Here is a 13,464-nt window from a genome sequence, read left to right as displayed (position 1 = left end):
ACCTGCGTCACTAAAGCCTGAACCGCGCGACCAGTGTCGTTAAGAGTCCGCTCCTGGGAGTCCATCCTCCGAACACTGGCGCTGAGGAAAGCTTCGAGGGAGGAGGGTTGATTACTCGCTGCCTCCATGTTGGTCAGATCGTTCTGTGACGCTAACAATGGAGGACAGGAGGCAGATGCAAGTAAAGGTAGTTTATTGACAGGAGTATGATGGATGAATGCTGGTGAGTGACGCAGGAACCACGATGGCAGCACAGACAGGTGGGTAGGTGGTTTGAGTGCGTTGGTAGCGATGGCGGTGATGGTAGATCGGTGATCGGCGGTGATAATCCGTGAATGACTGTGAATATCCAATGAAGACTGAAGCAGGACACAGAGCAAAGACAGGAACACAGGAGCACGAACAGACATCGACACGAGGACCTCAAACAACGATCTGACAAACAGGAGACGAAAGACAGGGCGTTAAATAGGCGGTTGGAATGAGATGCACCTGCCGCTGATCAGGCGATCAGTGGCAACACCCACATGAACCAATCAACATGACATAACATGACTACAGCTGGAGACGGTGCATTCACGAACCGTGACAATTTGCCCCTCAATCATTCAAATACAAATCTTCCCTTAAATATAATCTCTTGTAAGCTGGTTGGAAGATGTTCCATAACAGGCCCCCACATCTCTTCAAACATAACCACTACAGTTAGTCTCTCCATAGGCAATATTCTGAAGATCTCTCAATACCAAAGGGAAAGAGATGGAGGTCAAGAGTGAATCCACTCAATAAGGATGCATTCTCTAGCAAGTAAGAGGAGCTTGTCACAGTGTAGAAACCGGTTAGCGGTTAAAGCAATATCCTTTGCTGGCAAGCCAAGTAAAAAAAAAACAAAAAAAAAAACAGGGTCCTTGGTAAAGTTTATTTTAAAAATTTTCCCCAACTTCCGTTCAACCCCCTCCCAAAACTCTGTGATGACTGGACAATGCCAGAAACAATGCATGAAAGTTCCAATTTCACTCTGGCATTTATTGCATAAAGGAGAGTGATTACTATTTATTTGTTATTTATTACTGTGTTTTCATTCCGTTCCTTTATTGTTTTACAGAGTACTGCTTTTGTGCAGTCTATTTCACTTCACACTAAACATCGCTAATCCGCATCTAATTATTTGTTTTTCTTCTCCTTTTTTTTTACCAACATAGGCTCACTCTGCCAGTTAAATGGTAAGTTTCTATCCTCTTAATGATCCTACAAATGCACGTTCAATGAGAAAGAGATATATGGTAGAACTTGACTTTATTCATTTATCCAGGCATTCGAAAGGGAGGGGTTTCAAATGAGGAGCAAGTTATTGCATTTCAATAAATAGTAAAAATGGCTACAAATATTTATGTTGGTCTTGTCTCCCACATTGAATACACACTTCTTTTTTCCCATCAGTGTGTGGCCGAGCCCCCCTTAACCCCAGGATTGTTGGAGGACAAAGTGCAGTTAGGGGGTCTTGGCCCTGGCAAGCGAGCATTCATTATATTCCAAATGAAGGTCTTGTATGTGGTGGGAGTCTAATCAATAAAGACTGGGTTTTGTCTGCAGCTCAGTGCTTTCGGACGTATGTATTGACATTGCATATATAGACAGATAAACAGTGGAATTAAGACTGATTTTTATTTTTTATTTTTTACAGATTGACTGCATCGACCACAGTAATCTACTTGGGACGTCAATGGCAAATAGGCATAAACCCCCATGAGATATCCAGAACAGTGGCTCAAATCATTATCCATCCTGAATATAACCCAGATAATTTTTTTGACAATGACATAGCACTGCTCCAGCTCTCCTCTTCTGTGATTTTCAATGATTATATCAAGCCAGTCTATCTGGCGGCTGCTGGTAGTACATTTGCTACAGGTACTGAGGGCTGGATCACTGGATGGGGGAAACTTAATTTTGGAGGTGAGAGCAACTTAACAAACAATCAAAACACATGTGCAAGGTTATAAAACTTGGTAACACTTTACTTTGATAGTCCACAGACATACTATACTACTATAGGCTCACTCTGTAAGTAACTATAAGTATCTACTAACTATACATAAGCACAAAGTTTTAGTTGTTCTAATTCTAAAAGAATAGCAAAGTCCACACCACAACTATAATGATAACGACACGGAGGAATTAAATCATTGGAATCATTGTCGGAGTGATTTTATTTCCCAGCTGAGTTTGTTATCATTATAGATGATTATAGTTATCATGCTTAGAGTGAATGAGTCTTAAAATGTGTCTTTTTTATGCTAAATTATATCCAACAGACACCACTATTCCAAACTCACTGCAGGAGGTGAAGATACCAGTCGTCAGCAACAGTGATTGTGAAAATGCTTATGAGCGATTAATTCCAGACAACATTCTGTGTGCTGGACCAGCCGAGGGGGGGAAAGGCCCATGTCAGGTAAGACATCAGTCAAGGTCTGTTTACAGATGCTTAGCATATTGGCATGATGTAAATGTGAAGTGCTTGTCTATGCAGGGAGATGGTGGAGGTCCACTGGTCATTAATGGCTCCAGGTGGATTCAGTCTGGAATTTCGATTTTCGGTGTAAACTGTACAGCACCCAAGTTCCCTGGTGGTTACACCAGAGTGTCTTACTACCAGGACTGGATCAGCTCTCAGATTAAGAGTAACCTGCCTGGATTTATTAAATGCAGTGGATTCAGAAGCTCACCTAGCCTCCCCTTATTTTCCCTTTCACTTACATTTTCCATCTTTTCTCTCATCATCTTCTCTCTGTTTTGTTAAAGATTTAGTCACAATAATCATTGATATTAATTGTTACGCTTAAATGATGAACAAGATATTTTTATTTCCTTTTCAATGTATTTTTCACTAATAGAAACATGAATGAAGGAAAACACAACACTCGTAGGAATGTTATTAAAACATAATTTTGACAGATTCAGAGACAGAAGATTTTATGTGTATTATGTGGACTTATAGTAGCATAGAGGACAACACCTGTACTTGATTTGATCAGTTTTAATTTTATATTAACGAAATAAACTAGAAAAAAAAAGTTTTTCTGCTTTATTCCCTGCAAAGAGCTACTCTCTTCTTCCCTCTGTGTGGCTTTCACCACTATCTGAGTCAACCCTGACAAATATAAATGTATAAATACACAAAGTTCACTGTGGGTTTGTGTCCCCAGTTTGCTCAAAGGCTGCATAGTTAGTATATATAAAAGTGTTAATTGTATAGTGTGAGTTTTTTCTGCTAAATGATTTGAGTGGTAAACTGCATAAAGTGGCAGTAAAAGTAAGTTCCTTGATTATTACGCCGGAATGAGAGAATAGTTCCTAGCAATATCAGCCTAGAAAATTGCAACTTTTAATTTTCCGTCGGACATAGTACACAATGTAACTACAGAAGAGTCAAGTTTTAATTAAGAAAAATATAGACCAACTTTTTGGTCATTTTTGAGTGAGATGCTAACGGTCTTATCAGATTCAATGATCTATGCTAATCTTTGGGAAGTCGTGGCCTAGTGGTTAAAGAGTTTGACTCCTAACCCTAGGGTTGTGTCTTTGAGTCTCGGGCCGGCAATACCATGACCGAGGTGCCCTTGAGCAAGCATAAATGGCTGCCCACTGCTCTGGGTGTGTGTTCATAGTGTGTTTGTGTTCACTGTGTGTGTGCACTTTGGATGGGTTAAATGCAGACCACAAATTCTGAGTATGGGTCACCATACTTGGCTGAATGTCACGTCACTTTCCCTTATTAAGCTAAAAGTGCTACTGCCAGACCCGGAGATCAACTCGGTAAAACTCAACTGTTTAACTCTAGGGGTTGTAAAATTGTAAAGTTGTAAAATGAGCCTTTTTTATTTTTTTAAAGTGGAGTGTTCCTTTAAGACAAGTCAGGTCACTCGGCGGCCATCTTTGAAATGCCTCTCGGGCATCCAAGTGCAGCTCCTATCTATTTGAATGGGGAAACATACAATTCTCCAAAACTGTTCACTAAGTTTAGGATTACATTTCATATTTGAAACCAACAAAGAAATCTGACAACAACTGTGTAATAAATGTTTTTTTTGTTCAAATAGTGTTATAAAAAGCTTATTTCTCAGGCTAGATCAGCCAGTGTGTATTCCTGAAAGCACGTCTCAGAGAGCTTCTAACGGCAGCCGCAGTGACAAGCTTACTTTACCGATTAGCGATTGGCTCTTTCATTCAGAAGGCGGGGCTTCCTGCGATTCAGCGGCCATATTGAGCCTTGCATTTTTCCCCATTCAAAATTATACGAGTGACATGTCTTCGGTATTCTATAGTCTTTGGGTAGACACACCTCTCACAGCAGAACAGAATTCTTAAGAAGTTTTCAGTCTTTTTCATAATGTAAGTGAGTGCTGTGGAATTGAGAAACATAAAATTATACTAAAAATGAAAAGGTTAAAATCATAGAGTCTTAAGACATAACAACAACCACAGTATGCGAGTATAGTAACTTAAGTTCTTACATCTTTCAGTGGCCAGGGCCATATGCCCAGGAAAGAAGGAGGGGCTTAAGGACGGTTGAAAGGACTTTTCTTTGAGATCTTCTCTTCAGATTAGAAACTTTATTGTTTTGTTGCATGGCATCTCTTTTGTAAGAGTTATCATTTCAGGTCTTAAACAGATTCTACTGTTTTACTCAACTTTCAATTGCAAAATGTGAACATTGGTCATAAATATAATAATCATTCCATAAAAGCATGACAAAGAGCTAAATAAACAGAATCATAAACATTTGAGTATTTACTTTGCAAAGATTACTTGTAAACATTTTCACACAAAAATAACATTTGTTCCTCAACTGTGGCAACATTCCCACCAGGCAAAACAACAATTTTCTCCCTACATAGAGCTCCTCTTTAAAATGTGGTACTTGATTACCGAAAGGAACATCAATGAGTATGCTAATATGAATGATGAGATGTGTAAAGAAATAAACACTTTTTTTTTAAAGACACATTGAATTTTAGTGGCTATTTGATACCCACTTCTTCTCCCCAGAAAAGTGAAGTGCTTTTTGTGGAATGTGTTATCTTCCTTCACTAAAAAACATTCACATGCCTAGGAGTGAACAGTTAAAAAAAATCATCCTTCTTCGGATACAGTGTAAAGTTGAAAGAAAGTTTTACAATTATACCGTTATTGTCCCGTTACGATTACAGTTCAGAGGCGAGTGTGTGTATCAGTGTCATGGCAACACACCAAATACAAGACCACACTTGAGTCATTGGCAACTACATTTTTATATTTTATAATCCTTTATCTTCTATGCTATCACCAGAGCTGATGATGATGATGATGATGTCAATGACAGACACAAATGAAAATCTAAGTCGTAAAATATCTCTCTGCATCAACTGAATATATGAATAAGTTAACCGTCTCTCTGACATGTTTTGCCACTGTGCATCCAGGACACATTAGAGAGGGTAAGACAAGAGGAAGAGATTTAAATAATTGACCTAAAAATTGTATCATTTACCTATCCCCTTCTCAATCCAATCTCACAGGCCTTTTAGCTATAAAATAATAAAACATCTTCATAAAAGTATCAAACAGTCCATGTGACTCGTATGCTATATTCCAACATTCTAGAAGTCATACAAAGGCTTTGTGTGAAGAATAGCCCACAATAATGATAATAATAATAATTAAACTATTTTGACCTTAAAAAAAGAAATGGCACATTCAGTCCTGTCATTGACATCAAGCAAGGTTCTCACTGTAGATCAATACTGTAATAATAAAAAATCCATAATCATCGGGAAGAAGGAGGCGGGAACCGGCGGACAATCAAACAAAGACTTTAATAACAAAATAAACACAAAACAGCGCATCACGGGGACCGCTCACGGGGACCTACGGGAACCTGGGGGTAGGACAGACGAGGCGAGAGAAAAGGAGATGGAAGGAAGAGCAACAGAGACGAGAGAGGGGAGAGTTGAGTGTCAGTCCAAAATGATACAAGTTATTGTTTTGTGTTCTTTGTGTGCATATAGTTTACTTTGACTACTACTACACACACACAAAATGTTTGAAATGTTAATGTTTCCATATTTACCATTTTATGTAGAATCAGATCAATATGGTTCAACAGGTGGAGCCTGGCATTTACCATTATTATTACCCACCTTTGAAAATTCTCTGTTGCCCAGATTTGATGCTGTTTCCTCATTCCTTGACTTAGGGGCAAGTTGTGGCCTAGTGGTTAGAGAGTTCGACTCCTAACCCTAGGGTTGCGGGTTCGAGTCTTGGGCTGGCAGTACCGTGACTAAAGTGCCCTTGAGCAAGGCACTGAACCCCCAACTGCTCCCTGGATGCCGCAGCATAAATGGCTGCCCACTGCTCTGGGTGTGTGTTCACTGCTGTGTGTGTGCACTTTGGATGGGTTAAAGACCCCAAGGGTGCCTTGGGGTGGACTCTGAGTACTCTTGGACTGGACTGGAGTGGACCCTGATCTCTCCTGGATCAGAGCCCACTCTGGAGGGGACTCTGGTCGCACCTGGACTGGAATGGGCTATGGAGTGGATTTTGAAAACTTTTCGACTGAAGCAGACTCGAGTAGTCTCAGCCTCAGACATCACACCCACGGACCGTTGACTGAATGTCTGATGCATATGGCACACAAAAGTGGAAACCCTTCTAGAGTGTCGAAGTTGTCATCAGATTGGTTGTTGATTGCAGTCGTGATTACACCTATGACGACAAGCACTTAAAAGGATCAGCTAAACACTGAATCTCCAAAGTATGTGAAATATTGATGCTGAACGAAACAAACTGTGATTGGTTGTTTGACATGTTGGTCAAATGGCCTCATGGGCATTCCTTGGCCAATGAAAGCTGCCATGGACACCAGACCTTCAGCCATCAGTCTGCAGGTCTGGCTATGAGAGAATAACTCTAGATTGGACTCTTGACTAGAGCAGTTTCTGTAGTGATCTGAGACCACCCACGTCGGGTCCACCAGGACCACTGGACTTGAGTTCAGTGTCGGATCCTCCTGAACCACGAATTAGGAACCACTAGAGTCAGGTCCTCCAGGACCACCAGACTTGACTTTACCTACCTCTTCCTTCTAACCCTCCTCTTCTCAGTAGCTGTAGGAGGGGCAAGACTGGTGGTAAAATCCCTGCGAAAGGGTTCTTGTTGACCTGGTTTAACCCACTGAACTCGCTGAACAAGATACCAGGTGCAGTCATAAAAATTCAAGGTCTCAAGTCCCTTCTTCTCCCAATGGGACAAGGGATTGTCAAGGCATCCATTAAAGAAATCCTTAAGTGCCCCGTCATTGAATCCCAGTCTCACCAAGTAAGTCCAGAAGAGTTAGGTAAAGAGAGAGAGAGAGAGAGAGAGAGAGAGAGAGAGAGAGAGAAGAAACAAAAAAAAAAAAAACGCAGCTGGATCGTGAAGTGGCGTCAGTATTCTGTCACTGAATGCTCACACAAAAGATCCATTAGCAGTTTGAGGCTAATGAGTCAATGATAAACAGCTGGCAGTAATGAGCCAGTAATGAGTGCAAAGGGTTATGGGAAACGCAGTCCAGAACACACAATGACACAAAAAGAGTGCCCTCTGGTGGCTAAGCTGCGACAACGGCACTCTGACAACTGGCTGTGACAACATTAGTTCTAGTCTATTGTTGTTTATATTTTGACAAATATATTCCCCACCTATTATATTGTTTCAGATGATTTATATAGAATAAAATCATAATATTACTAAGATACTCTGTGTGTTTGTGTTGTTGCAGCTTTACAGCTCATTCAGAGTGCTTCAGTCTGGTTTTTGATTCTACTTCATCCTTCGATATTCTACTTCATCATTTAAAGTAAGATTAAATAGTTCAAAACATTATTTAGCCAACTAGTTTGTCAGTTACTGACAATGATCCACACATTAGCTTTTAACATGTATTAATTTGCTCCGGAGTCATTTTGCTATCTGGGTATAATTTCACTTCCTTTCAGCTGCGAAGCTCACTGTAATATGTAGAGGAGAGTATTATGAGACATGGACCGAGCGAGAGTGATAATGTTTTATTTATTATATTTTTTTTTATTGGGGTGAATGGGTGTCCCTTATTTTGCCTCGATTGCTCGATGGCAACCCTACTACAGCACCTAATAAAGTCACATAACTCGGCATGCCGTGAGAGGTTTGGGGTGACATTCATGTCGGGTGTACCGATGAAACATGCTACCTATCAGATTGTGCTACCAAAAATATATAGTTAAGGGTAAGTTTAGGGTAAGGGTAGGTGTGGACGGGTAGGTTTATGGTAAGGGTAGGTATGGACATTAAAAAAGGACTCAAAACACATGATAAAACAGATGCTAGCACAATCTGATAGCTAGCATTTTTCACTATCGATTTGTGTCACCTATCTTTTTAATGGGAGGAAGCACAAACCGAGCGGGTAGCACAAATCATCAGAATTAAAGTACAATTCATATTTCTTTATTGAATAACTTACAAAGTAAGTTGAAAAACTTTATGTCAGACATAATTTTACAAACAGCGTGAGTGAATCACAGCGCTCTCTCTCTCTTTTCGTCTTACAATGCCAAATGGCTTCAGATCACCAGATCGCATCTGCACTAATTAAGTAAATGTAGAAATAAATACATAAATAAATACATAAATGTGGAATTAAATAAAAGTGGAAATAAATAAATAAATAAAATACAAATATTTATAATTTTGTCAGGTTTGGCATTCCATAGGTAATATCCACCACGGTAACTCAATACAATGATTATAGACAATGGTCCATATCACAATGCTTAACTTTGTGTGTGTGTGTGTGTGTGTGTGTGTGTGTGTGTGTGCGTGTGTGTGATGACCAGCAAGCTATAAACAATTTTATATCCATTACATCCATTATAAATATATAAATATTAACATACACATAATTAAATGTGATTACAGTTTAGATGTTGCTGTGTATAGAGAAACTGTTGTGTAGAAATACATACACTTACCACAGAAGGGTGTGTGTTACTCGAAGTTCACTCATCTACAAACCGCTTTTAACTCTCAGTCACATGTCTTATGTGTCTGTTAGAAGAACGTGTGTTTTGTAATATAGTCTTTGCCCTTCACTTGCAGAAATTGTGCACTGTCATCACTTAGACCCGTGCCCTGTGTATACAGACACACACTCTAACAGTAATGTAGAAGCGCTTGAGCAGTGGTGTGGATTACAGGCTCTGTGTGTCTGTGCAGCCTGTTGCTGTGATGACTGATATATCTCAGATAGATCAGATCTGCCCTCTTATGCAATATAATTCTCCACACCACATCATTTAAACGTGCACTTTTCCATTTGGAGTTAAAAGCACGTGGAACTTTAATTTAAAGAAACAGAAGTCATGTTGTTTATCTCACTAGCTCTCTAAGGAAAATGAAAATCAGTTTTAAACAGATGCACTTGTACTCTGGATTTTTAAAATGCACTATGCAGGAAACATCACAACAACACTCAATCTCTAAATAAGTGTTTATCTGTGTGCGTTGCCATGCACTGACTCATAACACCTACTGGTTTTGTGGATTATCTTAGAGCTCAAGCACATTAATGATACTGGCACATAATGGTGAAGATAGTTCATACCAATAAGCCTCCAGGAGACAGGCGGGGGTCAAAATAAGATCAGCTGACAACCCACCCACCACAACTGCACATGGACACACATGCTCTTCAAGCTGATGATTAAAACAGGATGAACATGATGTTCCAATCATTCTTCTGTTTCCTAGAATTGTGTTGTGTAAATTTATATAGACTTGGCCAAATTCTAATTAATTTTATTAATTTTGTTTTTAACTCTGCTTAAAATGTGTTGAGGCCTCAAAGCATCAGCTCCTATTATTATTTTTTCTGGCATGCAGCTAAAAAAAAGAGAAAGTCTTTGCACTATAAATTGCACATACTGTATGCAACTTTACTTGCAATTTGTAATTAGAATTTTGAATTTCTTATAATTTCTTCTTAATCTCACAAATTACACCTGAAAAAACTAAGAATTTCTAGAATACAATGTACAATATCATGCCAATATAATCATCAATTGCAAGACATAATGTTCCAATACTCAGAAATAAACTCAAAGAGTCTCCAAAGCTGATATACAGGGAAGAAATGTGGTGACATTTGCAGCAGCTGAAAAAACCAACAGGAAAAATAACGAGAACAGGCAGGATTAAAGGATCAGTGGAGGGGTGCAGAAGCCCCCCGTCACCACCACCAGCGCCTCTCCTCCCTCTCGTCCTGATAGTCTCTCGCCCTTTTGCTCTGTTTGTTTAACTATAAATATCTAACAGCCTTCAGCGTGACACCAGCACATACAGAAAAGTTACCTTGATTATGACTGGAATAAAAGGATCGATTTTAATTAGTCCGAGGAAGAGACGTCAGTAAGAGAGAGATAGAAAAGAAGCAAAGATATTGATGTGTTCGAACAAGACAGTGTGTCCTCTTGATGATGACATTTTTGGCACAAAGTCACAGAATGCTGAAGCAGGCAGCATGTACCAGACTCACAGCACAGCTTCACCCTTCTGTCCTTTCTGAAGCACTCTGTTCTACTACCGAATGATTCTAATGTGGTTTCTTATAGACTAGATTTGTTTTTCATCAAACAATCCCAGATACCTTTTTTTGTTTATTTCAGAACTCAATTATTTAGTTGTTGTTTTCTCAAGTTGAAAATACTGCACCTTTTAACAATGTAAAAATGGCCAGGGTTTTTTTTTACAATAAAATAATGAAATCAGTGCATTTTCTGTCATAATATACTACTGTAAAAAACAAAAACATCCAGACTGATAAAGTTGAAACATCCATAAACTGAAGCTGAAGACTTTTAAGTGTTGCTATAACAAACTTTGAGTGTAGAGATGCCAAATCTGTTCTGACCACTGACTGACTGCCTCTTCACATTCCAATCCATACCTCAGAAAACATGTTACGGGCCCCCTCTCCCTCGTTGGGCCCTTGGAATCAACCTACCTTTCACAGGTGAGAATGAAAGAGAGAGCAAGAACTATAGATATAAGGATTGTGGCATCTTCAAATATTCTTTCTTTCTTTCTCATTAACATTAATAAAAGCAAAAAATAAATAAATAAATAAATAAAACAAAACTGATTTTATACTAATAAAACTTTATTGAAGTGATGTAGGTAAATAGCAAATATCAATTATAATTCCGACAACAAATACCAGCTGTCAGTAAATAGTGCAAATCTTTTTAGCTTTAACAACAATAAAAGTTTTTCTGTTTTACTAAACAATTATTTTGCATGGCAAGCCTTGGTGGCATGTTAAAAACACTAACATGAGCTCAAAAAATGAACCTGTGCACATCCAATCAATGGCAACCAAACAAAATGTGCTGCATTTTAAACATGCTCAATACAAAACAAGCAAAAACTACAGTATTTACAATTCAAATTCACTATACATAGCATTATCCTTGTTGACAAGATCATTATCGGTATCATCAGCTTTCTTTTTCCCATCATGAACATCATTTCAATCAATCATTTCAATCAATTGAGAATTCACTATCCCTAAAACCTGTTTCTACTTGCTCACCCCCTCTGTTTCATTCTACCTTTTGTCTCATTATTCAAAATAGTCCATACAGTCTTTGACTCATATTTGTCTTTCTGCTTTTCAGCCCCTCTGGGCTTCCTGAGACATAGATCGGCCCAGGGCTCTGGGTGCTTTGGCAAACTCCATTCGCATGGGTTTGACGGGCGGCAGGTCCCTGGTGATCTGTGCCAGTGGTCTCTTGTCTGGACAGGCTCCGTCGAGAACCCGGGCGGGAGGGAGATCTTCCAGGGTGTGTGGGGCTCCGCGGCCCAGGCAGACACCCAGCTCAGCAGGCTTGAAGATGGGCAGGGGCAGGGTGTTCCTGTAGGGTAAGAGCTGGTGCTCCCTTACACCTGTGTCCACAGTGCCCATCCTGACAACACCCGATGGGCAGGCCTGATTGAGAGGACGCGCCTGCCAATAACGGGACAGGGACTCCCGGCGAGAGTCGTCTGACATCAGCATCGATTGACTGCAGAGAGAAAAACAGAGAATTCAGAATGAATGTTTTGACATTTATTGGTGTGTTTAAAATTATTTTATGGAAGATGCACTGCAAAAACCCATATTATTATAACAATAAATATTAATCATAACATTATTATTGGTTAAGCATTTTTGTCTGTAAAAACATCAATGATGAAGCCATACAGATGAAGACATATTAATTAAATTGCATAAGATATAAAGATATTAAGACTTGTTTTCTGAGTAAATATCTTGATTTAAGTTTATTTATTTTCTTACTTCATTCCCTCCCCTCCCTTCTTTCTTTTTTTTGTGTGATAAATTTACAACATTTTGTGAAATTATGCTTTAAACAAAAAACACATTTGCCAAATGTAATTCAAGATATGTTATCTGAAAACAGTCAGTTTTTTTTTTTTTTTGTTGCAGTTTTGCATTTCGCTGCTCAGGTAAATTGACTATATAAAATCAACACAAAATGAATTATTTAAATCATAAGGAAAGCTATTTGCAGATGCAGAACGCTTTAAAATAGATTCTTTACATTCAATTCAAAATGAATAATTAAATAAACGCTTAAAAGCATACATAAAAATCTAGCTTCCATCTAGCTTTAAGTGAATGTCTATGCACTCACCGATCCTCAGGTCGAGTCTTCATATTGATGCTGCGCCAGTTAGCGGTGTAACTCTCTTTCTTAGTTGGATTTTCCTCCTTCACACTGCAGCTGAGCTCGGCTCCAACCACACATCCTCCTTTCTTCTCCAGGACTGTGCACATCTGCATCTTTAACTTCTGTTTGTGAGCGGCTTCAAAACTCAAATGACAGTCAATGGTCTTACCAGGATTCTTTAGTCAATACAGTTTCGAAGATTTGTAATTGTCTTTTCTTGGTTGAGTTCGAGGGAGGACTCGTTTGTCTCTTGCTCTGCCTGCCAGTGTGTGCCAGACATTTATACGGCTCTGCTGCTATTTCTGTCCGATGGAATCACTCCGTACTTTGTCTACAATGACACCTGACACTCACACAGCCACATATCAAAACAGTCTGTCTATTCAATTGTATAAGCTTAAAATCTCGAGGTATTATCTAAATAGATTCTGCTGCTGAAGCTCAAATGCTTGATCACATTGTATCAGCATGACATTGTTCCTCCCCGGGTTTATTAACAGACATCAAAAGGCTATGAATGGAAACTAAACAGTGTTTAAATCTGGAACCAGACGGGAGATTATAATCATGTGGCACCAACTGTTTTGTACTGGTAATCTTCTTCTACACACAATCTCATTGGGTAACATTGTTTCACAACATTGTTCAAATTAATTATTACATTAAAAAAAAA

General features: G+C 39.1%; 2 protein-coding genes across 2 annotated transcripts; one reads left to right on the top strand and one right to left on the bottom strand.

Annotated features, from left to right (window-relative positions):
• Positions 1-1,189: 1,189 nt before the first annotated feature.
• LOC132148735 (serine protease 30-like) lies at positions 1,190-2,803 on the top strand (the record flags this gene model as incomplete). Its single annotated transcript, XM_059557434.1, has 5 exons — positions 1,190-1,223; positions 1,441-1,609; positions 1,685-1,956; positions 2,316-2,455; positions 2,534-2,803. Coding segments are annotated over 5 exons (885 nt in total), but the record flags the coding sequence as incomplete, so codon positions are not given.
• An 8,394-nt stretch (positions 2,804-11,197) lies between these two features.
• LOC132148563 (telethonin-like) lies at positions 11,198-13,068 on the bottom strand. Its single transcript, XM_059557255.1, has 2 exons — positions 12,756-13,068; positions 11,198-12,122 (listed from the first exon to the last, which is right to left on the bottom strand). The coding sequence occupies exons 1-2, from the start codon at positions 12,902-12,904 to the stop codon at positions 11,732-11,734; spliced, it is 540 nt and encodes a 179-aa protein (XP_059413238.1). The 5' UTR covers positions 12,905-13,068; the 3' UTR covers positions 11,198-11,731.
• Between the last annotated feature and the right edge of the window lie 396 nt (positions 13,069-13,464).

The sequence above is a fragment of the Carassius carassius genome, chromosome 9 (genome assembly GCF_963082965.1).
Source record: "Carassius carassius chromosome 9, fCarCar2.1, whole genome shotgun sequence".
Lineage (NCBI taxonomy): Eukaryota > Metazoa > Chordata > Actinopteri > Cypriniformes > Cyprinidae > Carassius > Carassius carassius.
This window is presented reverse-complemented; position numbering and strand designations above follow the sequence as displayed.

Coding starts and splice junctions, on each gene's coding strand:
- LOC132148563 (XM_059557255.1), bottom strand. CDS start 12,904: ATGCAGATGTGCACAGTCCTGGAGAAGAAAGGAGGATGTGTGGTTGGA. Junction 12,123..12,755: donor AAGACTCGACCTGAGGATCG/GTGAGTGCATAG, acceptor TTCTCTCTGCAG/TCAATCGATGCTGATGTCAG.